Here is a 23,956-nt window from a genome sequence, read left to right as displayed (position 1 = left end):
GATCTACAAGCTCACGACGCGTTGTGAGCTTGTAGATAGACTATTTTCAAATAGCCGATGTACAGTATAGGTTTCAAGTGTTCATTCATGTGGCCTAGTCACTTATTTTTGGGCTAGTTTTCATAGACCCGGTTGCTTATCTCTGTCAAAATCTGGCAACACTGATCGAGAACAACCAGCTGGATGTACGCGATGCTCCAACAACTGCAAATTATCCACCATATTCCACCTTTCACACCTTCCTTTGACACGTTGAGAGAACCGTCGCGTCGGAGCCGAATCTCTTTGCACGCGGGAGAAGTTCCCAAGTAGCTGTGATAAACAATGGAAGCTGCTAAAGGCTAGGTCGAACATTTATTAGCCAACGCTAGCTAGCTTAGCCTGTTAGCATCGATTATAGGTAGTCGCAGAGATAGCCTGACGTTAAATACAACACAGATGTTCTCCTCACGGTAGTAGACATTTAACAATACATGTTATTTGTAACGCACTTTATATTTAACAAAGTGCTATATTCTATGAAAAAAAAGATTTAGAAAATAAGTAAAACAATAATACAAACAATGAAATGATTTTATTTTTGTTGGTTTGTGTATAAACGGACCTGTTTCCCCCGGACAAATGAACTTGACAAAGCAGGTGTGTGTTGTTATTTATCACGTCAACATGGGTCAGTGAAAGAAGCATGCATGGCTCCATGCTACCTATGCTGATGATGGTGTGCTCGTTTCTCCGGCGGCTGGCAGCAGCTCACTGCAGAGATCAGGATGTCCCTGCAGCGCAGCAGCAGTAGGAGAACCACGATTCATTTTATAACAGCTGCTGCTTCGTCTGCATCAAAGTGCTCAAGCTACTCTACATGTTGTCATTGTCACAGCTCCGTGTCAGGACTGTGTCGCCCTGTTGACCCGAACACCCGAGGCGTCACGGTCATGTAGCTGTTTGTTTTTGATCCCCAACATCCTTCTTTGGAGTGGCTGCCTGCTGCTCCCTCTTATTAATGCGTTTTAAAGAGAGATCCGAGTCTCAGTCATGGATGTTTGGTTGTTGTGGGAATTGTTCAGAGAATGAGTCTTGCGTTTGCAAGCAGGAGGATGTTCTTGTTGTTATCGGTTACTCTGAAGACTGTCCTGCTTAATGGATCGATCACCAGCTGATCCAACACAGCGGCAGGAGGACTGACAAACATCTGTGTCCAGCAACACAAACAACGCACATCACCAACTTCACCTATTTAACCTATAATTCCACAACAAGGCAACAGTGACCCCTCCGCCTCCACCCACCCCCATCATGTCTGTGAGCGGGTTGACTGGGAACGGTGGGCCTGGGTCAGTAGGAGCGGGTCTGCCCGCTGTGTTCTCCACCAACATGTCGACCACCGCCGACCCCAACCGCGGCTGCAAGAACGGCGCCCTGATGAACTCGTTTGGGATCTTCCTGCAGGGACTGCTCGCCGTCGTGGCCTTCAGTACACTGATGTGTGAGTATAGCAGTGGCGCCAGCTCAGAACCGGTATATCGGTCTGGCCGATATACCGGTATATCTGACATTAGTTTCGGCAATTATGCAGCTGACATTGTTTCCCAATTTGTAAGTGTAAAAAAAGAACAGATCCTCAAGCTCATCATGTGTTGCGTTGAGACCTGCTGTGAGCTCGTAGATCTGTTATTTTTTTAATTGTCTATTTTTTAAAAGCTTTAATCAAATCAATGTTTTTCAAATGGATTAGAATTTAACTTTCTCACATAATTGCACATATTGATAAAATATATTGGCCAAAGCATCGGTACTCAAAGATTCTACTCAAAGATCTGGCATCGGTTGGGCTGTATGATTGAGTACTGTACATGCCTTCTGTACACTGATGTGTGAGTACTGTAGTGTACATGCCTTCTGTACACTGATGTGTGAGTACTGTAGTGTACATGCCTTCTGTACACTGATGTGTGAGTACTGTAGTGTACATGCCTTCTGTACACTGATGTGTGAGTACTGTATTCAGTGTACATGCCAACAGTACACTCACAGAACACACTTAAGTGCGTGTGAATACATGCCGGCTTCAGTACACTGATGTTATTAAATGCCCATACACTGACATGTGAGTACATGCTTTCAGTACACTGATGTGTGATTACATGCGTTTTATACACTGACTTCGTTGCTGTCGGGCAGAAACCTCTTATCTCCATATTGTAACCTTTTTAAGTGTTTTTTTTGTAAATTAATGCCCTACTTGATCACACTTCAGCATCACACTTCAGCATCATAAGTAGCAGATCCACAAGCTCGAAACGCGGCACTAAGCAGTGTCGATCTGCTACTTATGCTACTTTGGAATTTCAATCCTGAAGTGAGAAGTAACAGTTTTGGACATACAAGGTTTCCACACAACAGAGACGACATACTTAAGTTTCAGTACACTCATGTCAGGGGGGAGCCAGCCTACTGTCCTATTATCAGACACTTAAGTGCTGACTCAGACAAAGTGGACAATGATCCAATCACAGCTCTTGGTTTATCAATAATGCCAGTGCATGCAATATTGATCTCATTTGGGGAAGGCCTTGTCGTCCTTTTTGAATATTCATTGTGTCCCTTTTCAGGTTAAAATGCAGTTATGTATCCCAACCCATAGACAATTGAGTGTTTATGTGGCACCCCTAAACTGATTTGCCTTTGCAATTACACAATTTGTGTAAATCATGCTCTGTAGCGTTAGTGAATCATAACACTCGAACTAATAGAGCAACTTTCCATTGTCAAGCCAGTGTTTTTGGCACTGCACATAAGCTCAGTGTTGTCTGGTGGTCCAGCCTTCAGTGTCACAGTTAAGAGTTAGAGCGTAGCCTCCCAGCAGCACGGAATGTTCAGCTCTTCAATGCTGGGGCTGCCGCCCGAGGCCAGGCAGCGCGCTCTCTCTCTCAGCAGAAGAGGAGTGGGGCCTCTGTCTGACTGTGCCTGCATCTCATATCCCAACATAACCGCATGCAGGCCGGGGTGTGTCTGTTTGTCTTCACAATTCAGCCATTCGACAGGAAAACAGAGGTCACAGTTCGCCGCATACAAGAACTCAGAAAGCCCTTTGGTTAATGTTTATTTAGAGTCTATAGACACGCCACACCAGTCTGGCATTCAGCCAGAGGCAACCTAGTGCCATTTTTGACACGTGGCCACTAATGATGCCGTCGTTTTGTCACATACAGAGTTTATGCAGGGGAAATTGGATCATTGTAAAAACATAGGCATCACAGCTTTTACACAGAATATACTGTTAAGTCATCAGTGTCTGGCCGGTGTTGGAGAAGTAAGGAACAAGGAAGCGAAGTCATTAGTCATAAGAAAAAGAAGCGCTTCTCTCATCCTACTGGCATCTCTGTGTCATAGAATTTTGACATGATGGAAAACAAGCCACTATTGTCAAGCACAAATAGCTGGCTATGCTGCCTTCTGAGAGGAGGCTTCTTACAACTCTCGCCACATTCTCTCACACACAGAGATTCATTAAAAAGAAGGAACAAAAAGTTCATAACTCACAAACCCCAGAGAAGCCCTCACATTGACAGGAGTTGTGGGTTTTGAATACTCTACCAAGCCACTTAAGCACTAATTAAAACATTGTGAAAATAGCCAATACACAAGCTCACAACTTGCAAAGCTCACAACACAGAAATAATGTGAATGTTTTCTTTTTAAGATCCGTCCTCAATGACATGCACCAAAATAGGGAAACCAGTTTGACAGCGGTTAAGTAGAAGCCACACGATGCACCATTTACAGGCACTCAATGTGCAAGATTGAGAGCACTGATATGGCAGTCAGGGCAAAATGGTAGATTATGTTCATATTCTATATGGATTCTGTATTCATACGTTTCTAGGCTAGCCCCATAGAATACCATACACAAAGAATATGGACTCTCTTTTCCATTCCACATTTTCCAATTGCTTAGCTTGTCAGATTCTCTGCATTTCTGCTGTGCTGCTTAAAATGATGTATTATGTTACCAGCAGGGGTATCACTATCAAATTCATAGTTCGTTGCTGTCGGGCAGAAACCTCCTATCTCCATATTTCGACTTTTCTCGTTTTTCGTCTTAATGCCCTACTTTGTTGTTAAAGACTGTCAAGCAAAAGTTGTGAAAATAGCAGTTAAACTGTACAAGCTCGCATTGAAATGCATTGTGAGCTCGTAGATTTTCACTTTCCTGAAAAGTTACTGTTTTGGACATACTAGGTCTTTACACCGCCGACAGCTATCAAGATTGTTCTTTATTTTTATCAGCAGTGTCAGAGTTCTTCATCTGCTAGCTTTGCGCTTTCTCTTAGACCAAATAACACATTACCCTTGCTCCAGTCTCACCCTCAGTCATACATTTTTACTTGCATTATGCGTCATAATTATAACTCAAATACCTCGAACAAAATTTTAACAAGATGACCTAAGGACATTGGTCGTGACTCGTCATGTCTGACTTGTGAATGTATTTGCATGACAGTTTAACGACTCAAATGGGGAAGTCAAACAAGAAGTCAGACCTCATTTACAATCCCTGTGATATCATAATACCGGCCTTGTTCTTAAACAGGGCAGGGAATGGAGTTCACCACCACAGTGTATCAGAGGGAAGTAAGCTGCTGGTTAAAAACACTGTTCGGATGCAGAACAGGCCTGTTGACAGCTCCCTTGAGCCCTGTGATATAAACTAATGAATCGCGGGGGGGGGGGGGGGGGGGGATTCTGTTTGATAATTGTGTGTGTGTGTGTGTGTGTGTTTGTGTGTGCGCAACTGCAGATGTGTGTGTGGCACGCTTGCACTGACTGCATGATACGCAGTCAATCAATCTTCACTCTTGAGGCTGAATTAAGGCTAATATAGATGCACCTCATGTCAATACTTTCCCCATTTGAATCCTAATGCGGTCAAAGAAAACATTAAGCCTGTACAGTAACACATAAGATTAAGAATGCATTAAGCCTTACAGTAACACTGTCTGTCTGTCTGTCTGTCTGTCTGTCTGCTCTGCAGTGAAACGCTTCAGGGAGCCCAAGCATGAGCGGAGGCCCTGGAAGATCTGGTGAGTAATCCAGCAACTGCACACATCTCATTCTCTTATAATAGCATTACAATGTTCTTTTTTTCGTGTGTGTGTGTGTGTGTGTGTGTGTGTGTGGGGGGGGGGGGCTGCAATTAAATATTGTCGCTGTCAGGCAGAAACGCTCTGATCTCCATATTTTAACTTACGCGTGAATGTACTTACGTACATTAACGCCCTACTTTCGATATTTTTGAATTTGAATCCTGAAAAGTAACAGTTTTAGACATATGAAGTTTCCACCTGACAGAGATGATATCTTGTTTTTGTTTTTTTAACTTTACTAAAAAAACTTTTTTTTTTAACTTTCTTTTCAAAATAGTGCTATTTTCACTCTATTTTTATAGGACTTAGGTGATTAATTCATCATTTATTTTTGGATTAATTTTGGGTCCCGGCCAGGAAGAATGGCCGGGAAAATCTTTGGGTCTCGAGCTGAAAAAGCTTGGGGACCCTGTCCCTGCATCAGATGAATTCCCTGCATCATTTTCTCATCCACTGTTCCATCCACAGGTTCCTGGACACATCCAAACAGGCCATAGGGATGCTGTTCATCCACTTTGCCAACGTCTTCCTGTCTGATCTCACAGAGGAAGACCCCTGCTCACTGTGAGTTACGTTAGAAAATGAATGAAATAAAGTAAAACTGACCGTCCCCTCACGCATTAGAAGGGAGTAAGGGACGTGTTTTCAATGATTAACTTGGTTAATGTGGAGTTGGCTTATATAGGAGGGAAGGGGGATGACTCCCTGTTCGCTTCAGAATTGATTTTAAGTCAGATTAAATGATTTGTTTTTAAATCACTGAATGGCACTGAACAGAAAGACTGAGAGGGAAGATGTATAAGACAGTAGTGAGACCAGCCATGCTGTACGGCTTGGAAAACGGCGGCACTGGTGGAAACACAGGAGGCAGAGCTGGAGGTGGCAGAATCAGGATTCTCATTAGGAGTGACAAGGATCGACAGGATCAGAAATGACTAGATTAGAGGATCTGCCCAGGTTAGAAGGTTTGGGGATAAGACAAGAGAGGCGAGGTTGAGATGGTTTTGGACATGTGCAGAGGAGAGATGAGGGGTACAATGGGAGAAGGATGCTGAAGATGGAGCTACAGGGCAAGAGGAGAAGAGGAAGGCCAAAGAGGAGGTTTATGGATTTGGTAATGTCCTGACAGCATGGGGGTGTCACACATCATTAACTTTAATACCTGGATTCAGTCAGTGCTGAATCCTAACCAGTAGACTTAGCAGGGAATAGTGCCGTGTAAAACTACAATACCCGTTGATCTCTCTCTCTCTCCCTTCTAGATACCTCATCAACTTCCTGTTGGACGCGTCTCTGGGCATGCTGCTGATCTATGCCGGGGTGAGAGCGGTCAGCGCCATTGTAGAGTGGAAACAGTGGGAGTCTCTACGCTTTGGAGAATATGGTGAGAGAGAAGACCATTGTTTTAATGTATTTGTTTGTTTGAATGAGACTGTATTAACCCATTAACTTAAGACCTGAGGCTATTCTACAAAGGCCTTCTAAATCAGTAGTTGTCAAACTTTTTCGTGCCAAGGACCCTCAAATTGATATGTATTTGGCCGCGGATCCCCATCTGAAAACTTTTGTGCCAGAACCCCCAGAAAAGAAGATTTATGACAAAAGAATTATCAAACATTTTAATTTAAATATATAATTAAAAAAAAGCAGATGTACAAGCTCGCAGCACGGCATGAAGTGAAGTGCTGTGAGCTTGTACACCTGCTATTTTTGAATAGCCAACATGAATGGATAAAGTGGTTAAATGATTGTGACGGTATATTAACACATTTTGCTGGGGACCCCCTGGTACCCCCCTGGTACACTGTAAATACATAGGATTTAGGAAGAGATGCTAATTTCCATCCTTTGTCTCCAACATAAAAAAACCTAATAACATACAAAAACAGAGCCTACAGTTGTACATCATTTACAATCAACACCATAAGTAATTACAAAATACAAAACATGGTTACAAGCTTTAAAAAAAGGATGTACATTTTGTCCGAGACCATGCAGTCTTATTATACATGGTTGCAGGATTGGCGCTCCAGTAATGTCCTCCACTTGCTGTTACCCATAACGTCCAGTGGAGGGCAGTAGCTGCCACCACACCACTGACTGCAGCAGTGCTGCAATACCATGTCCTGCACCGTTTGTGTACTTGTAACTTGTATACTTTTAAAACAATTGCCTTGTTGCCTTTATACAGGGGAGCCAGTGCAGTGCACGGCGTGGGCAGGTCAGTGTGCTCTCTACATCCTCATCATGATGTTTGAGAAGATCCTCATCATTCTGGTCCTCCTCATTCCCCAGTGGAAGCAGGTCAGCAGCACCACTAGTAAAGGACAATGTCTGCTGTGTTTGTTTTTTAGACGTAATTCATCACTGTCAAAGCAGGGAGACTATAAATACATCAAAATATGAACAAACATGAAACGCTACTTTTATAACTCTTGTCAAAGATATGTTATTGCTGCGTTATTTTAATGCATGTTAAAGCACAGTATGAATGTTTGGAACAATCTAGTTGGAAATTAGTCCCTGGAGAAACGATTCAATTATGAACAAATGTCTGATTTATTAACCGCACAACTATGTTTATGTTTAATGTTAGCTGATGTTTTAATACATATAGACAAATATAAACAGACGTAAAATTAAACAAATTAAGGCCTTAAAGCTCACCACACGTGACCTTGTAGATTGGCTATTTTCGCTATTCATCATACATAGGACAAAGTACAGTTTATTGAGGGGGGGGTTCATTTATTTTTGTCTTGATTTAGTTTTATTGTCAGATTGTTCATGTGCTTGATTGTACGGGAAAGCATATAAAATAAAATAGAAGTCATTGACTCAGTCATGATTAAAAGCTAATGAAAAGAAGTGAGTCTTGAGTAGAGATTTAAAAACCTTGATAGACTAGCACTTCTTTTTTTTGGGACGAAATATGTTTATTGATTTTAACAAACATACAAAATATAGACTGAGCACTTCTGATTGGGAGGGGTAGGCTGTTCCAGAGCCTGAAGGCAGGAGCAGCAAAGGCACGGTCACCCCTACTTATTGATCTAGTTTTGGGGAACCACCAAAAGCAACTTGTCAGCAGACCTCAGTGTCTGGGGTATAAGGGTGCACACGTTCTGTGAGACATAAGGGGGGCCAGCCTGTGTAGCGATTTAAAAACAAATAAAAGGACCTTCAAATGAATTCTAAAATTGACAGGGAGCCAATGGAGCGCAGCTAAAACGCTAGTTATATGGTCACGCTTTTTTGTGCCAGCTGTAGGCTTTGTGTCTGTTGAATTGTGGGGGTGTTAAACTAACCCAAAGTAAATATGTATACAAGCACAACGTGACGCTTTGCACCGCATTGCAAGCTTGTAGATCTGACTGCTACTTTTGATGCTTTTGTGTTGACGCTGTAGTATGATCAAGTAGGGCATTCATTTGCGAAAAAACACAAAAAGTTAGAATATGGAGATAGGAGGTTTCTGCCCGACAGCAACGATATGTATATGTGCTTATTCGTGTGTGTGTGTGTGTGTGTGTGTGTGTGTGTGTGTGTGTGTGTGTGTGTGTGTGTGTGTGTCACAGCTGGCTCTCCCTATAGAGAATCCTCATCTGGAACTGGCCATCGTTATGCTCATCGTTCCATTCTTCGTTAACGTAAGAGTCTTCTTTTCCTTTTGTGTGTTTCTATCTTTTGGCAATGTTAGCTTCATTAGAAATTACATTTCTGACACTGACAGGAAACTGAGGTCAGCAAGAATTCAAACTTTGGTCCTCACGACTCACAAGGAGCAGGCAGTACAGCCCCCGTCTCTGTATTCTTTGGAGACTAATGTGGGTGGGGCACTTTGCCTGGTCTCTGGTGAAATAGTGTTCAAACCTCCTGTATTTGCACTGTATTACCTCAGGTACTTACCTCACTGGATACATACAGTATGCTGTGGGTACCTAATGTAGATATATTGTTTTTTTATTGATCTCTCTTCCCCCTAGTTTTATTTCATCTGAAATGTTTTAGTTTTAGTTGGCTAAATATCATAACATTTTATTTGACTAAATCTACAGTTGATTTAGTCGACTAAAATAATCTGATATTTTGGAGAGCAACACCCGCACACAACCAAGCATAAAATGTCTTGGTTCTACTGGATCTCTTCTCTACCAGTCCATTTTAGTCTAGTTTTTATTTGTTGACAAAATTCTCAATACTGTATATTTAGTTATAGTTTTAGTCATCATAGCTTAGTTTTTATTTAGTTTTTGTTTAATTTTCGTGTGTGTAAAAAAAGAACATTTTTCGTCATTAATCAACAAAATTAACACTGATTCCAACTTAATGTGTCTTTGCCAGGCCCTGATGTTCTGGGTGGTGGACAACTTTCTAATGAAGAAACACAGGAAAAAAGACAAGCTAGAGGAGCGGGAAGAAGACGCCCGGGGGAACAGCAAAGTGCGCTACAGGCGCGCCCTCTCCCACGACGACTCTGAATCTGAGGTGAGTGTTTAGCAGGAGACTCCAGAGTTTTTACCTTGTCTCCTTCTTGGCTCCTGAATTGAAATGCACCCTGAAATTCTCCAGATTTTTGGGCAACTCAACAAAAGTGAGCATGTGCATGGTTACCCACCCAGAATACAGGAAATGACATCGACTGTGTCAAAAAGTTTATGGGGGAGGACCCCCAGACCCACCGCCAAACTTGTCCCACCCACATTCATTTCACCTTACAATGTTCATTTCTGTGTATCAGAAGCTTGTCTTTACTAATGTTAATCCACCTTTTACCTTTGCTTTTCAACAGTTTTGTTTGGCTGAGCTTTTTACAGTTTAGTTTAGTTTTTTTTGTAATAACATTTATGTAATGTTTCTTTCTATCAATGAAGAAACTTTTTTTTTCAATAATATAAATAAAGAAAAACATCACATGGATGCAACTGGGACGTATCATCAGTGTTGTAGCCTGGGGTCATAGGGTGTTTCGGGTCTCGCAACATACAACATACACCCTCGCCCAGGTGACCCAGCCAGGGTTGATCAAGCCCCGACTTACGTCCCAGTAGCACCCACGGTCAGTCCAATAGGGCAAGACAGGGCAGTCCGCTTCTCCGGAAGTACTCTGCCGGGACTCGGGGAGGCTCTGGCACGTGGAGGGACTAGGCTCTGTGGGTTGTCTCCTGGCCGGGCTCCTCCTTCGTCTCACCAGGTCCAGGACCTGAGCGCTGTGCCAGATCAGGTGCACCGCCCCGATCCAAACATTTCCTTCTGGCGTGATGGTTCCTTGGGCCGATACCACTAGATTGGGCCGTCTAATGGTATTAGCTCCGCTTGCGGTACGCTGGAATGGCCCTCCTAAAGGCCTCACCGCGGGTATGTTGGGCTTCTTCCTCACGGAAGACACAGCATGGGGCGCTAACCCATACTGCTCCCGGGATGCCGTCTACATTCCGGCTGTCAACAGTCTCTCCTGTGGTCACCAAACTATTCCTGGTTGTCACGTAGTCTATAAATTCCTATGAGCCACTATAAATAGAATAACTGATAAAGAAAAACATCACATGGATGCAACTGGGACGTATCATCAGTGTTGTAGCCTGGGGTCATAGGGTGTTTCGGGTCTCGCAACATACAACATACACCCTCGCCCAGGTGACCCAGCCAGGGTTGATCAAGCCCCGACTTACGTCCCAGTAGCACCCACGGTCAGTCCAATAGGGCAAGACAGGGCAGTCCGCTTCTCCGGAAGTACTCTGCCGGGACTCGGGGAGGCTCTGGCACGTGGAGGGACTAGGCTCTGTGGGTTGTCTCCTGGCCGGGCTCCTCCTTCGTCTCACCAGGTCCAGGACCTGAGCGCTGTGCCAGATCAGGTGCACCGCCCCGATCCAAACATTTCCTTCTGGCGTGATGGTTCCTTGGGCCGATACCACTAGATTGGGCCGTCTAATGGTATTAGCTCCGCTTGCGGTACGCTGGAATGGCCCTCCTAAAGGCCTCACCGCGGGTATGTTGGGCTTCTTCCTCACGGAAGACACAGCATGGGGCGCTAACCCATACTGCTCCCGGGATGCCGTCTACATTCCGGCTGATAACACTTAACACATAACACTTTATTGGCAACGTGCAGCAGCGGCTTTGAGGCCAAGGGGGCGTTGCCAAGTTACAGCGATCTGGTGGTCAGGGTTTTTTCACAGTTTAATGTTGCCAGGTATGGTTTAGAGGGGTAAAACAGGCCAGAGGTTACCAACACACGGCGACGTCAATGCCACTGAATGAGTTAAAGGTTGGAACATTACAGTCTTTCAAAAGAAAGATCTGAGAAAAAGGCAAATCAGCAGCGTGGCCCCCGCTGCTCTCTGTTTACACTCTGGTTGTTATCTGTGACAGTCACTGGACTGTGTTCACTATTCCTGTTCTCTCCTGTCTGCATTGAGTATTGACTAACCATCTGGCAGAAAGAAATAAAATACAAACACAGGCTGTTCATCACTCTAGCTAATGACCACAGCCAGTCACTTTAACAGGCCTATAAAAGCAGAAGAGGTCCGTTCTACTAATACCGTCCAACACATGAAGTCACACTTTTCATCTTAAATGAATATAGTGCATTATGTAGATAAATCCTAGGTTAATACATTTTGTATATGGAACAGGAAATTCTACATTACAGGAGAAGTTCACTCATTTGATGACCGGCGGAGTCTCCGACCGTCTCCTTCTGAATCTCCTACTGACCGATGACCCGATCATCAAATTATTGTCTTAAAAGCAAAGCTTAAAGGCAAAAGCAAAAAATCTACATGAATTCAAGGCTTCATGGGGTGTGTAATTGATAGAAAGTAGTAATTGTGTAGTAGGGTCATTTATTAACCCATTCAAACCGGGAACCGGCCAAATACATATCATTTTGGGGGTCCTTGACATGAAAAAGTTTGAAAACCACTGCAGCAACATGAGTGTTTCAGACAACTGTTATGATTTAGAAGAGATTTGTAGAATCGGCCTCAGGTCTTCATGGGTTAATGTCATGCTGCCAATACTTGGACACTTGTCCTGTGAAGGTTGAAGGGCAAGACCACTTTGGTAGAGGTTTGGGTTGTGTAGTTACCTTGCTATGATGTAACTCCAAAGGTGGACAAGAAATCAAAAATAATTGCTCCATTGATTAGAAATTGATCATTCAAAATATGCTCCTCATTAACTTACATTGTACGCTGAAACAACTCTCAAAATCACTCTTTTAGCACATAAACGAATGTAAACAAAGTTGATTCAGGCAATATAGAACATCACCAAACCAGTACCGTTTATTTATTTATAAAAAGCAATTATTTTTAATTTCTTGTCCATCTTTAGAGTTAAATCATGACAAGGTAACTACACAACCAAAACCTCTACCAAAGTGGTCTTGCCCTTTAAACCTTCACTTACATCTGTAATCATCACCATCCTGCTTCAAAATTACTCTCATTATTGTAATAATGTGAGTTCAAACATGACACTCTTAAATTAACGAATGGTTGCTCTATTTTTACCAGCTACGCTCATCCATATTGGATGTTATTGCCTCCAAGATTCCACGCAACAAGATTCAGACAACGCCTTGCAATTGGCCCTGAGCTCATCTGTTGTTGACAAAAGAGTTGGTCACACACAGGACGTCAGTACTCATTTAAGCCTCCATATCGCCGCTGTCGGGCAGAAACCTCTTATCTCCATATTTTAACTTTTTGTATTTTTTCGTAAATGAACGCCCTACTTGATCATACTACAGCAGCTGAAGTAGCAGATCTGCTACTTGTGCTATTTTTGAATTTGAATCCTGAAAAGTTGCAGTTTTGGACATATGAGGCATCCATCAAAAATGTATTTGTTTGCTTAAAAGCTCTCAAAAGTTTTTCAAATTCATCAAGATTTTTGCTATTTTGTTTGTTTGTTGTACAAAAAATAACGGTGGAAACATTGATAAACGGTCTAGGACTCTTCCAAAATCAGGTTCAGCATTGTCCGTCATCTGTCGCGTTCTAATCATTCATCTAATCATGGCTTTTCTCTGTCCGTCTCAGATCCTTTTCTCTGCAGACGATGAGATGGACGAGTCGGACGAGGATGATGTCCGTCGGCTCGCTGGCTTGAAGACTGTGAAGAAGAAGAAACACCGTATGGGGATTCCTGTTTGACCAACTATCCTGGTCTAAAACCTGCACTGGTAGCCCCCACCCCACCCACACACACACCCACCCACACACACACACACACACACACACACACACACCCTATATCTCTCAGCCGTAGGAATCGACATGGCGTTTTTAAAGTCCACATTTGCCTCTCGATGTTGAGAGCTGTTTGTGTGTGGGGTGGGGTGAGAAGATGTGGACTTGGAATATAGGATTCAGCCCATCGGACGCCCTTTACTGAAGACAGGACTTCTGCACGTTTGTCTCTAAACTGCAATTTGAGAAAGAGGGAAACGGGTTCTTCTGCAGTTAAAGCACATGTACTCTACCATGGATCGCTTATGGAGCTTATAATTGGCTCACCCTCGCTCTTTAGCGACGCATAAGGATCCTATCATGTATGACCATTATATTGTTAAGTCATTTATGTAAGTATTATAGGGAAAAATCTGTTAACACTGGTTTAATCGGCTCTGTGCATAACTTAGTCCCAGTTTTCAGAAGGTGGCTCTTCCAGTTTTGACTGATTTGATTTGATACTTTATTAACAGGATTATAAACAGTACAGGTGGCACAGTCAAAGGTTATGCTAAAAAGATAACACAAAAAGCCCCAGGGGTTTCCATTGTGGACCATTGATTTTACCGCAATGGAACATTTTTCATTTCCACATAGCTTCCGCATGAATGAAGTTCTCAGTACCGCGACTGAATTCAGTCATTTGGATTCCATAAAAGTCAGCATGTCTTCTATGGAAGCATGTCATGCACCGAAAATAGGCTATCTACAAGCTTACAATGCGTTGTAAGCGTGTAGATAGCCCATGTGTAGATAGCCTGTTTTGAGCTTGCCTTGTATATCTGCTATTTCCACTATTTTTGAAAATGTTTGAAAATATATGAACATTTTTCAACATGGAAATAATTGCTTGTATCTCAAATAATTGCGATTAGGCGATCATGTCATAATTGTGACAGGCCTAGGTGTGACACCTTCTGTCAACTGGGACTACAGTTGCGCACAGAGCCTATTATGTATTGGTAAGATTTCACGGGGTCAAGCACAGCGGTCCAGGAGTGCGACGCTGGAACAACTGTGAACGGCCTGACAGAGGCAATCCATGAGAAAACCTCTTTGTCATCCTGTTTTGATATATTTGATAATGAAGTGGCCACCCAAAAAGTGATTGTGTAATATGCCTCATGTAGATTCCTTATAACCTACTATGTCTTAAACCTTTCTTTTTCATGTGTAGACTTAACCACCATAGCGTGCGGGAGAGTATTGCCATGATTTATACTTGGTTGCGTGCCGCGTCGCGTACCGGAAATAGACGATCTACGCGCTGTGAGCTTGTTGATCGGCTATTTTTAGGTACGTAACAGCGGCACACAACTAGGTCTAAATCAGCCTTACTGTATGTTTCATTGATGTTATCCTAACTTTTTCCAACACTACCTGTTACACAATATAGTGCAGTATATCTTGTATGTATGTAATGCTGGTCATGTGAAAGTGTCTTGTTGTGAGTGTACTGGGAGTCAAAGCAGCAGCACTTGTTGATGACGATGGGAATCTTCATCATTCTACTAGGGATGGGACGATAATAATTATCGTTTATCGTGATAAAAAAAAACACTCGCAATAATCGTATCGCAGAGATCTTAATTTATTGTGAAATTGGGATGAATTCGCTTTAACCCTCCATACTTGATAAAAACAGACCTGTAAAGAGAACATTTGGTATGCTCTTCTCTACACACTCTCCACAAATCAATTTGCCAAAAATAGCTGATCTACAAGCTCGCAACACGTTGCGAGCTTGTAGATCTGCTATTTTTGGTGAACATTCCTGCCCAGCTGGTGGTCAACAAAAACTGGCATTTTAAGTTTTAAGCATATTTTGATTATCGCGATAATATCGTTGATTGCAATTATTTTAGCCACAATAATCATGACATGTAATTTTCATATCGTCCCATCCCTACATTCTACTGGTACTGACCTTTGACCATTCGTTCACCTACTGTAGCCACTGTTGTCCTTGGGAAGGCAAGAGGTCTCTGTCTGTAACTGTTATACTGACATTTTATCGGATCCTATGTTTACTTTATGTATTCAGTGCGTGTGATTCTAATTCTCGATTATTTATATTTTCTTTATTTTATTTTCACTTTTAAGCATTTTTTTTTTGGGGGGGGGGCAAAAAGGGTGACATTGCCTCCTCTGGAAGTGTTCTTCATCATTTGTCATTCTCACAGGCCAGACAAAGCAGAGGCTGTTGTTCTTGTCACAACAACCTCCCACACACACATCTTGCACATTTTCATCCATTCAAGCTCTGTCAATGTTGTCATTTTTGTGTTTGTGCAATGTATTTTTATTTTTGGGAGGGGGACTGAGGGGGTGATTTTGCCCTTTTTGTTCCGTTTGCTTTTTTGTTCCGATGATGTGCCTGAGTGGATATTTTACTCCTGTCTATCTGGCTGTTTAACCAGAAGCTCCAATCTTCAGACATTACGCAGCATTCAGCAGGTTCTGATGTTGAGTAGTCTCGCGTAGCCAGACAACTATTCCACAATCTCCGAATGCTATATAGAGTCTGGAAGTTCACCTCCTGAATGCTATATAGAGTCTGGAACTACACCTCCCGAAATCAGAGAACAGAAGCTGTCACCTGTTTGTCATTTCTGTTCACGGATAAGCAGCAAGCTATATTTGCTTGGATTATTCTGATTTATATGAGGACAAATTTGCACGACTGTAAAGACTAAACAGAAGTGGGGAGGAGGGATCACACCCGCTTTATCGCTTGGCCATTTTCAGAGCTTCAGACTGTATGACTGATTTGAATATTGTCGGAGGCAACAGTCTGGCTCGCGAGACTAGATGTTGAGCATTTGGGAGAAGCACAGACCTCTAGACTGTTAGTGACTGTGGACCAGATGTAGGAGAGAATGGTGTGTGCGTGTGTCTACGCGTGTGAATGCGTGTGTGCCTGTTTTTTCAACTTGTCCTTTTAAAAGTGCAGGGAGGGGGATGCAAACTATGACTGTGATGATCATGGTGCCTGTAATGATTTGAATGTTGCGTTCTTGGTGATTTCTTAAGGACAAAGTGGTATGCAGCTTCAAGGAATGAGGGTAGAGCATCATGAATGGTTTTATGGTTAACCCACAGCTCAACCAGGACAAAGAGGGCTTTTAAGTATTTCACTAAAGCAAAACAAATACATATGGTTGAGGTTGATGATTAAAATAACTGACAAACAATGAGACATATACATTATTATCATATATGCTTTTGCAATAAAGTATATCAAATGTGAGTTTTAAGTAGCAGGCTGATTCTTTCAAAAATAATTGTTTTTGTGTTTTTTTTTTGTGTGTGAGTTTACGTACGTTTAAGGGTTGGTATGTACTTCTGGTATAATATGTAGAAGTAAGCACGAAGGGGAGAAAAGAGTTAAGACTTGGGTACAGGAGTACAGAAGCACTACAGTATAGGCGTTTGCACTCAGAGTTTTCCCACCTAGAATAATGATGAGGGGTCCTGAAATAGCTTGACTGCACAGTACATAAAACATACACAAAAACACATATAGTCACAGCCGTAGACATGTTTTATGTACTCATAAGTCTGTCTTGTAAAAAAATATTTAAACCTGACTCATTATGTACAGTACATGTAATCACTTATTAGTACATGACCTCAATGTTGTAAACCGACCAACACAACCATATCATTTCTCAGACTGTGGTTTATCCTTTTGTATTTTTTTCCCCTGGTACATATGTTTATGGTTCACATAAACATAATGCTTAATGATTACAAAAGCTACTTGTGGTGTTTTAAGTATAGACAAGACTGAATAACACCACGGTTCCTTTAAGGCTCCTCATGCAGGTAGTTAAGTGAGTGTAATTTCCCTGTTACCTACGTCAACACGTTCTCATCATACACACAGCAGATGCATTCTGCTTTGTGCCTGAAGGGCTTACTCTTGTAGGATACACGCATGCACGCCTGCGCGCACACACAAGCACACTGTGGTGTCATAGAACAGTGGTTCTCAAACTTTTTGGGCTCAGGGCACCCCTGTAAAAAACGTTTTCATCCACGGCACCCCTGGATTACATTGTTACTTTGTGAAGAGTTGTGAGCTTGTAGATTTGGTGTAGAATGAAAAAGAATGTAGGTAAGTAGATTACAGTGCAAATCAGGTCTGTTTTACGAAGTACCATATCTAGTACCGTGGTTAAACTGAAGTGATTTCCAAACAAGTATTCTGTGGCACCCCTGAACTTTGAGAAACCCTGTCATAGAGTCCTATTACAGTACATACATTGATGTAAGCATCATCCTGAGTCATCATCTATACTAAGTACTCTGATACAGGCAGGGTTCATCCTGGTTATATTTTAGGAGCATGGTTCAAAAATGTACCGGTACTTTAAAATGATACTGACGTGCCTTTGGCACCCTGGCATTTTGAAAAGTGCAGTCAGTAACAGAGCATTTGGTGTGTACTGCTGAATGTGCTATTTTAATGTACCTGGGTGAATTTGTAACATTTATAACAGAACCTCTGCACTTAATTGTGGATTAGAATGCCATTCTTTGGCCTGGGCCCCAGCGTGGTGGTCCAGGCACCCTAGGCTGCAATACCAGCCTGACAGCGCGTCGTGGGTTCGAATCCCGTTCCCGATGACCTTTGCCGCGTGTCAATCCCCATCTCTCTCTCCATTTCCTGTCAGTCTACTGTCCCATCTATAAAGGCATAAAAGCCCCAAAGAAGAATAATAAAAATAAAAAAAACTTCTGGTGTGAGCATTTTAGTGGATTAAGATTATATGATGTGACATGACCAATATGTCATATCACATCATATCATGTCAATATCTCATACCATGTTTTGGCAGGGTCATTTGCAGTGGTAGAAAGTAACTAAGTACATTTACTCAAGTACTTAAAATGTTGAGGTATCTTATCTTTACTAGAGTATTTTCAATTATTTTATTTCTACTCCACTACATTTCAGAGGCAGATATTGTACTTTTACTCCACTACAATTATTAGAAAACTTTACTGACTTACTACTTTCGTTAGTCAATCTGGGAACCCATTCCCATTGTTTTTGCCTCTGGGGGCACCACCTCCTTTTTTGTGTAGAAACAGGAACTCGGTTTGGCCCTCCTCTGTCTAAGTCCACTTCCTCCCGGGTGCTTCTGTGTTTATGCATGGTTTAAACACTACATGTTTAAGGCAGTGGTGCTGACAGATTCAGCTGTTAGCTGAATCAGTTTTGAGGGATTACTAGTTGGTTTTAAGATTTTTATTGGTAATGCAAAACCCCTATTCTATACTTCAGCTGTTCGAAAATAGTAGATCTTCAAGCTCACAATGCACTGCGATGCGACGCATTGAAATTCGTGGGGAAAAAAATCACGTGTTTAAATATCTTTAATTTTATTTTATTTTTTGCTACCTTAAGTACATTTTGCTGCCAATACTTTTGTACTTTTACTCAAGTAAAATTTGGATACAGGACTTTGACTTATATATTGTGGAGTACTTCTTCCACCACTGGTCATTTGGTGGGGGGAGTCAGATTTAGCCAAGTGGTCTGCCAAAACACTGACAAATGTATAACTTTTTACAAGATCCCAAAAAAGAATCCAAGCCATAGGATGGGGGTCTCCTTAATCCCTATCACTAGACCACCAAATAGATGTGTGTCAGTAGCAGTCATTCATAGTCTACTGTGTGCTATCATGTTTCCTTGTTGTGTGAAGTCCTGCATTATCAGCTGTTGGCTTGTAAGCCCATCAGAAATAAGGGAAGACGTTATTCCCATGCCTCACGTCACGTCACACACCTAATAATACACAGTGGAACAGAGGGTAGGGGGGGTGGGGGTCCGACTGACTCACTGATACAAACTATGAATATGGGGGTCTGGACCAAGGCTATATAATGGTCAGGCTGCTTTGGACCCTGAGTAGAGGACCAGAATAACAAGCCACGCTATCACACAGATAAGAGTGTTTCTGGGAATAACCACACACCAAACCCCACCATGTCACAGGTAAGTGAATTCATTACAGAAGGTTTTTAGTTAATAGCAGATCGACAAGCTATTTTCTGTTCAAAGCTTTCCCCACAACACGGATGCTGCGGTTTAAGTGGTTTATAGTATTCACCCATACCCATTGTCGTGTCGAACAACAGAACTCTGTTCTCAATGTCGCAAGATGTGAGACTAAACATGAAAAGTGACATTCTTCTACGATACCGATGCCAGTATCCGATACTGCCTAAAATGCTGCTATCGGCGAGTATGCCAGTCAGTATGCCATTTTTCATTTACAGTAAATGTGGATGCTTCAGTTGATGTTGTACGACTGTTTTATACTCTTACTGTACTATATACATAATTATGTTTACTAACTTGTAGCTGCACTTTAACAATTATTAATGGAATTTTGATTTATTCTTAGATCAGTGGTTCTCAAACCTTTTAATTTCAAGGACGTTACTCTGAGAGTACAAATTGTACACTCTCAGAGTTACAGACCTGTAAGGGTCCATTTAGAACCCCCTCAAGGAACCCAGAGAGTCCCTGGACCCCCACTTTGAGAGCCACTGTCCTAGATTCTTTTTACATTACACACTAGTGTCGGATCGTATATCGACTCGGTATCGGCCGCAACCGATACACAAGTTATCGGTGTTGGGAAGGAAAAAATGGTATTGGTACATCTCTAACTGTAACCTCCCTCCATTAGCCTGGAGAGGTGAAGAAGAAGAAGCGTCCAGTGGTGAATCCAGAGGAGCTGAAGGGAGCCCGCAGTAAGCTTGGACTGAAGGGCGAGCCCAAGAGTAAGACCTATGAGGTCATGGTGGAGTGTGGTGAGTAAAACCCAAAGACACAGACATAATGTCATGCCATGTTGTAGCCTAGTAGTGTCTCTATCTGTGAGGGCATTTCCTTTCTATAATTCAGTGGTTCCCAAACATTTTAGCTCAAGACCCAAAAGAGAAATTAGACATTTAAACGTTTGTTTTTATGTATTTAGGGAAATTGATTACATTTTTGTTTTTATTTTACTTTTTAAAATATTTTGAAATTATATAATAATATAATATATATATATATTTTTTAATGGAATACACAAATAGGGGGATATTTAATCACGATCCATAAAAATTGGTCCGCGACCCAAACATGGGTCCCGACCCACTGTTTGGAAAACAGTGCTATAAATGATATCACACACTTAACAGTGTGTGTTTTTTTTAATGCCCCCAGCAGCAGTGCGTTTGACACTGCATCAGAAAGAGGTTCATGTGTGTGTGTTTGTTTTTAACACTGACCTGCTGTGACCACTTATCAAGGAGATGGCACAAGCATCCGGGCATCAGTGCTGCCAGATTTTGTGAGAGAAATAAGCAACTAGCCCAAAAGAAGCGACTAGGCCACATGAGCATCAGATATTTGAACACACGATCTACAAGCTCACAATTTGTAACACAAATCTGGAACAGGGGTTACAAAATACTTTTAGATGGGCCGGGGGTATGTGGACAAATGCATATTAATTTCAGGGTCCTTCACATGAAAATGTGTGAGAACCACTGGTTCAAACAACATCAGGAAACAAGCCTAAAAAAACGCAACCCGCAAATATAAATATTTACAAGCGACTTTACAGAAAAACAAGCCCAAAGTCGCTTATAATAAGCGGACATGGCAACACTGCTGGGCATGTGGAGGATTAGAAGGTTATCTGTAGTATGTCCTCTTGTTTAGAGCCAGATTGCACAGGAGTTGTCGGGTGAGTTTCCATTCCTTTTATAGGGAAGAGGGCAGATAACAGCTGCCGTTTAATAATAATCCTACCCCTCTTACAATTCGGTGAATTTCTTTTTTGTTTGTTTTTTAACCATAACAAAAAAACGTGTTCCCTGACCGGAAATCTAACCCGGGCAGCGGCGGTGAGAAGTGACCAATGAGAAGATCCTATTTCAATCTTTCAGTCACAGCCACACCCCCAAATACCCGTATGTGTGCCTCATAGTGATATGACAAACTTTGTTTTGGTTAATTTCAACTAAGTGCTCTACTATTTCCCATAATGACGTTCCATTTTAGCTCTGTTTCCTCGTTGGGCCCAATGGCCCTCTGTATTTGATAGTAACGTACTGTAACGAACTGTCGTCCGGCATGTTTTCGTGAAAATAAGAAATCAAAGCACCATTTGTCAGTTTCATTGGGGGTATTAGTTGAAAGATCTCAACGGGCAGATTTAAGTTTTATTTTGTTCAGCATATACAGTACGTTCCCCCAGCTTGTTTGAGCGTTCACGCTGATGATTGAGATGATTTGATGATGTGTAAAGCGAGCGAGCAATATTTCATACTTGCTGGTGTACACTCGTTTTTTCTGGGCCTGTGGATGCCAATTGTGAGATTTTGTTCCTTTTTTTTAAGACTCATTGATTTATAGGCTACTGTATAGAATTATCCTATATTTTCTGCCATAGCATGCGTTTTAGTGGACTACCTCATGTGTGCCTAATAAAGAATTAAACTCAATAGGCTACTTTAATAAGACATACTCATATAGACTCAATTATACATAAAGCACTACTATGTAACTTTTTTTATTGAATAAAATGTAAATTTGTCCCAGCAAAAGTAGTTCACATAGCATCACAATCATCTTAACTGCTTTATCCATTTATACGTTGGCTATTCAAAAATAGCAGATCTACAAGCTCACAGCACGTCACTTTGTGCCGCACTACAAGCTTGCACATTTATTTTTGAAAACATGAAAATGTTGAATAAATTTCGATTTTTTAAAACATAAATCTTCTCTTCTGGGGGTCCCTGGCACAAAAACTTTTTAGATGGGCAGTCCGCGGCCAAATATGTATATCAATTTGGGGGTTCTTGACATGAAAACGTTTTAAAACCACTGTTGAGAATGATGGGCCTGACCAGGCCCCAACCCCTGCCTCACTACCCTCTGTAGTCCCAAGACTTACACCACTGTTCCGAATCCTAAGCACTATAGTTTTCTACCAGGAAATGTAATTGTACTGCAACTGCAACTGGCGATATGAGATCTGGTTGTGGAGTTCATGCCCTTTGGTTGAAGCATCTGTCTTTGTTCCTTCTGTTCAGAGCGCATGGGGAAGGTGGCACCATCTGTATTCAGCAATGCAAGATCAGGAGGCGAGACAGTGCTAGAAAGCAAGCCTTCTGCCCAGGCCCCTGGAGCCAGTGTTTTTGGCAAGTAAACACACGCAAGAACCCGGATGGCCAGCAGCACACACACACGGCGAAGAACTGAAGAAGTTTGATTTCTAGACTTTGTCAATGAGTGTGTGCGTAACGCACATACACTGTAGAACGTGAATGGTAAAATGTGTGTATTCAATACACACATTTTACCATTGTGCCATAACAGCTTTCTTCAAGAGGAACTGGAGTTAAAAACCAATCCAGTGCGCATTTGTGCAATATTGATGCACTCATCAATATTGCACTTTGCAGTTTGCACAGTATATCTCTAATGAACATACTCATTAGTATGACTGTGGCTGCTGTATTGTAGATACACTGATGTTAAATTGCATTATTTTTAATTGTTTTTTTTATGTTGACAATATTGGATACCTTAGTCTTACCTTTTGATATTTGTACTTGAAAATTGACTTCTCTATGAACACTGTGACTAAATAAAAAGATTGTTTGGCATGGCAACATTTTCTTTTTTCCCCCCAGTTTTTTGTTTTATTTGTATATACCATTAGTGAAATTATTTAATATAGGATCATTGCTATAGCCTAGTGTTAATTGCAGCCACAAGTGATACTTTAAGTACTGCGTAGGCACGGGTTGTGATCAAATTAAATATTTCACGGCACATTTTAGTGAATGTAGAAGTGTTTCTAATGTTAAAAGCAAACATGCACTCATGTTATGACTGTCGTTTGCATCCAGCCAACCAGACATGCTGTTCTGAACACACAAAGACCTCATTGCTCTACAGTCTACTGCAGGGGTTTTAAACTGGTGGTCCGTGGACCACTGGTGGTCCATGAAGGCATTCCATGTGGTCCCTGACCATGCATTTAGTAACGTAGGAAAGTGAAGATTTTCATTTTATTTAATTTTATCGACCACTAGTTGAGAAACAGTGCACTAAATCACCTGGTGACGTATGATGACGTGTCTATGTTGTCAGTTACTGGGAAGTCTGGCGTCAAGAACTTCTACAGAAAAGGGAGTTAGAATCTCAGGACGGGAAAGTGTACCGGAGTGGCTGGTTGAGTCACCATTATTGTCTCCGCCAGGCCGAAGGCGTGGCAGATACTATGTTTTGCACTCTGTCCATCCGTCTGTGTGTCTGTCCGTCTGTCTGCGAGCAGCTAATCTCCGGCACCGTTGGCCCGATCGCATCGAAACTGTGCAAACACACTCCTTGGATACCAGAGCAGAACCTCGGCAATTTCACTATTTTATTTTTGCAAAACATATTTTTTTTATAATTAGATTTTGTCCAAACATCACGCAAATCGGTACACAGTATCTCTATAGTCATGTGATCAAGACGGATTTGTACATTTTTTCATA

General features: G+C 41.9%; 2 protein-coding genes across 2 annotated transcripts; both read left to right on the top strand.

The window, feature by feature from the left end:
- The first annotated feature begins 165 nt into the window (after window positions 1-165).
- On the top strand, window positions 166-16,637 carry stimate (STIM activating enhance). The gene is made up of 8 exons (XM_084063248.1): window positions 166-1,483; window positions 5,033-5,081; window positions 5,613-5,708; window positions 6,407-6,528; window positions 7,336-7,448; window positions 8,723-8,794; window positions 9,489-9,632; window positions 13,196-16,637. Exons 1-8 carry the CDS (start codon window positions 1,294-1,296, stop codon window positions 13,307-13,309), a joined length of 900 nt encoding a protein of 299 aa, XP_083919374.1. The 5' UTR covers window positions 166-1,293; the 3' UTR covers window positions 13,310-16,637.
- Window positions 16,638-19,258: 2,621 nt separating this feature from the next.
- On the top strand, window positions 19,259-23,083 carry mustn1b (musculoskeletal, embryonic nuclear protein 1b). Its single transcript, XM_084063249.1, has 3 exons — window positions 19,259-19,397; window positions 20,098-20,221; window positions 22,502-23,083. Exons 1-3 carry the CDS (start codon window positions 19,389-19,391, stop codon window positions 22,615-22,617), a joined length of 249 nt encoding a protein of 82 aa, XP_083919375.1. The 5' UTR covers window positions 19,259-19,388; the 3' UTR covers window positions 22,618-23,083.
- The last annotated feature ends 873 nt before the right edge of the window (window positions 23,084-23,956 follow it).

The sequence above is a fragment of the Gymnoscopelus microlampas genome, assembly GCF_963454915.1.
Source record: "Gymnoscopelus microlampas genome assembly, chromosome: 7".
In the NCBI taxonomy this organism is placed as follows: domain Eukaryota; kingdom Metazoa; phylum Chordata; class Actinopteri; order Myctophiformes; family Myctophidae; genus Gymnoscopelus; species Gymnoscopelus microlampas.
The sequence above is the reverse complement of the archived record's forward strand: the minus strand, read 5'-3'. Positions and strand labels throughout refer to the sequence as shown.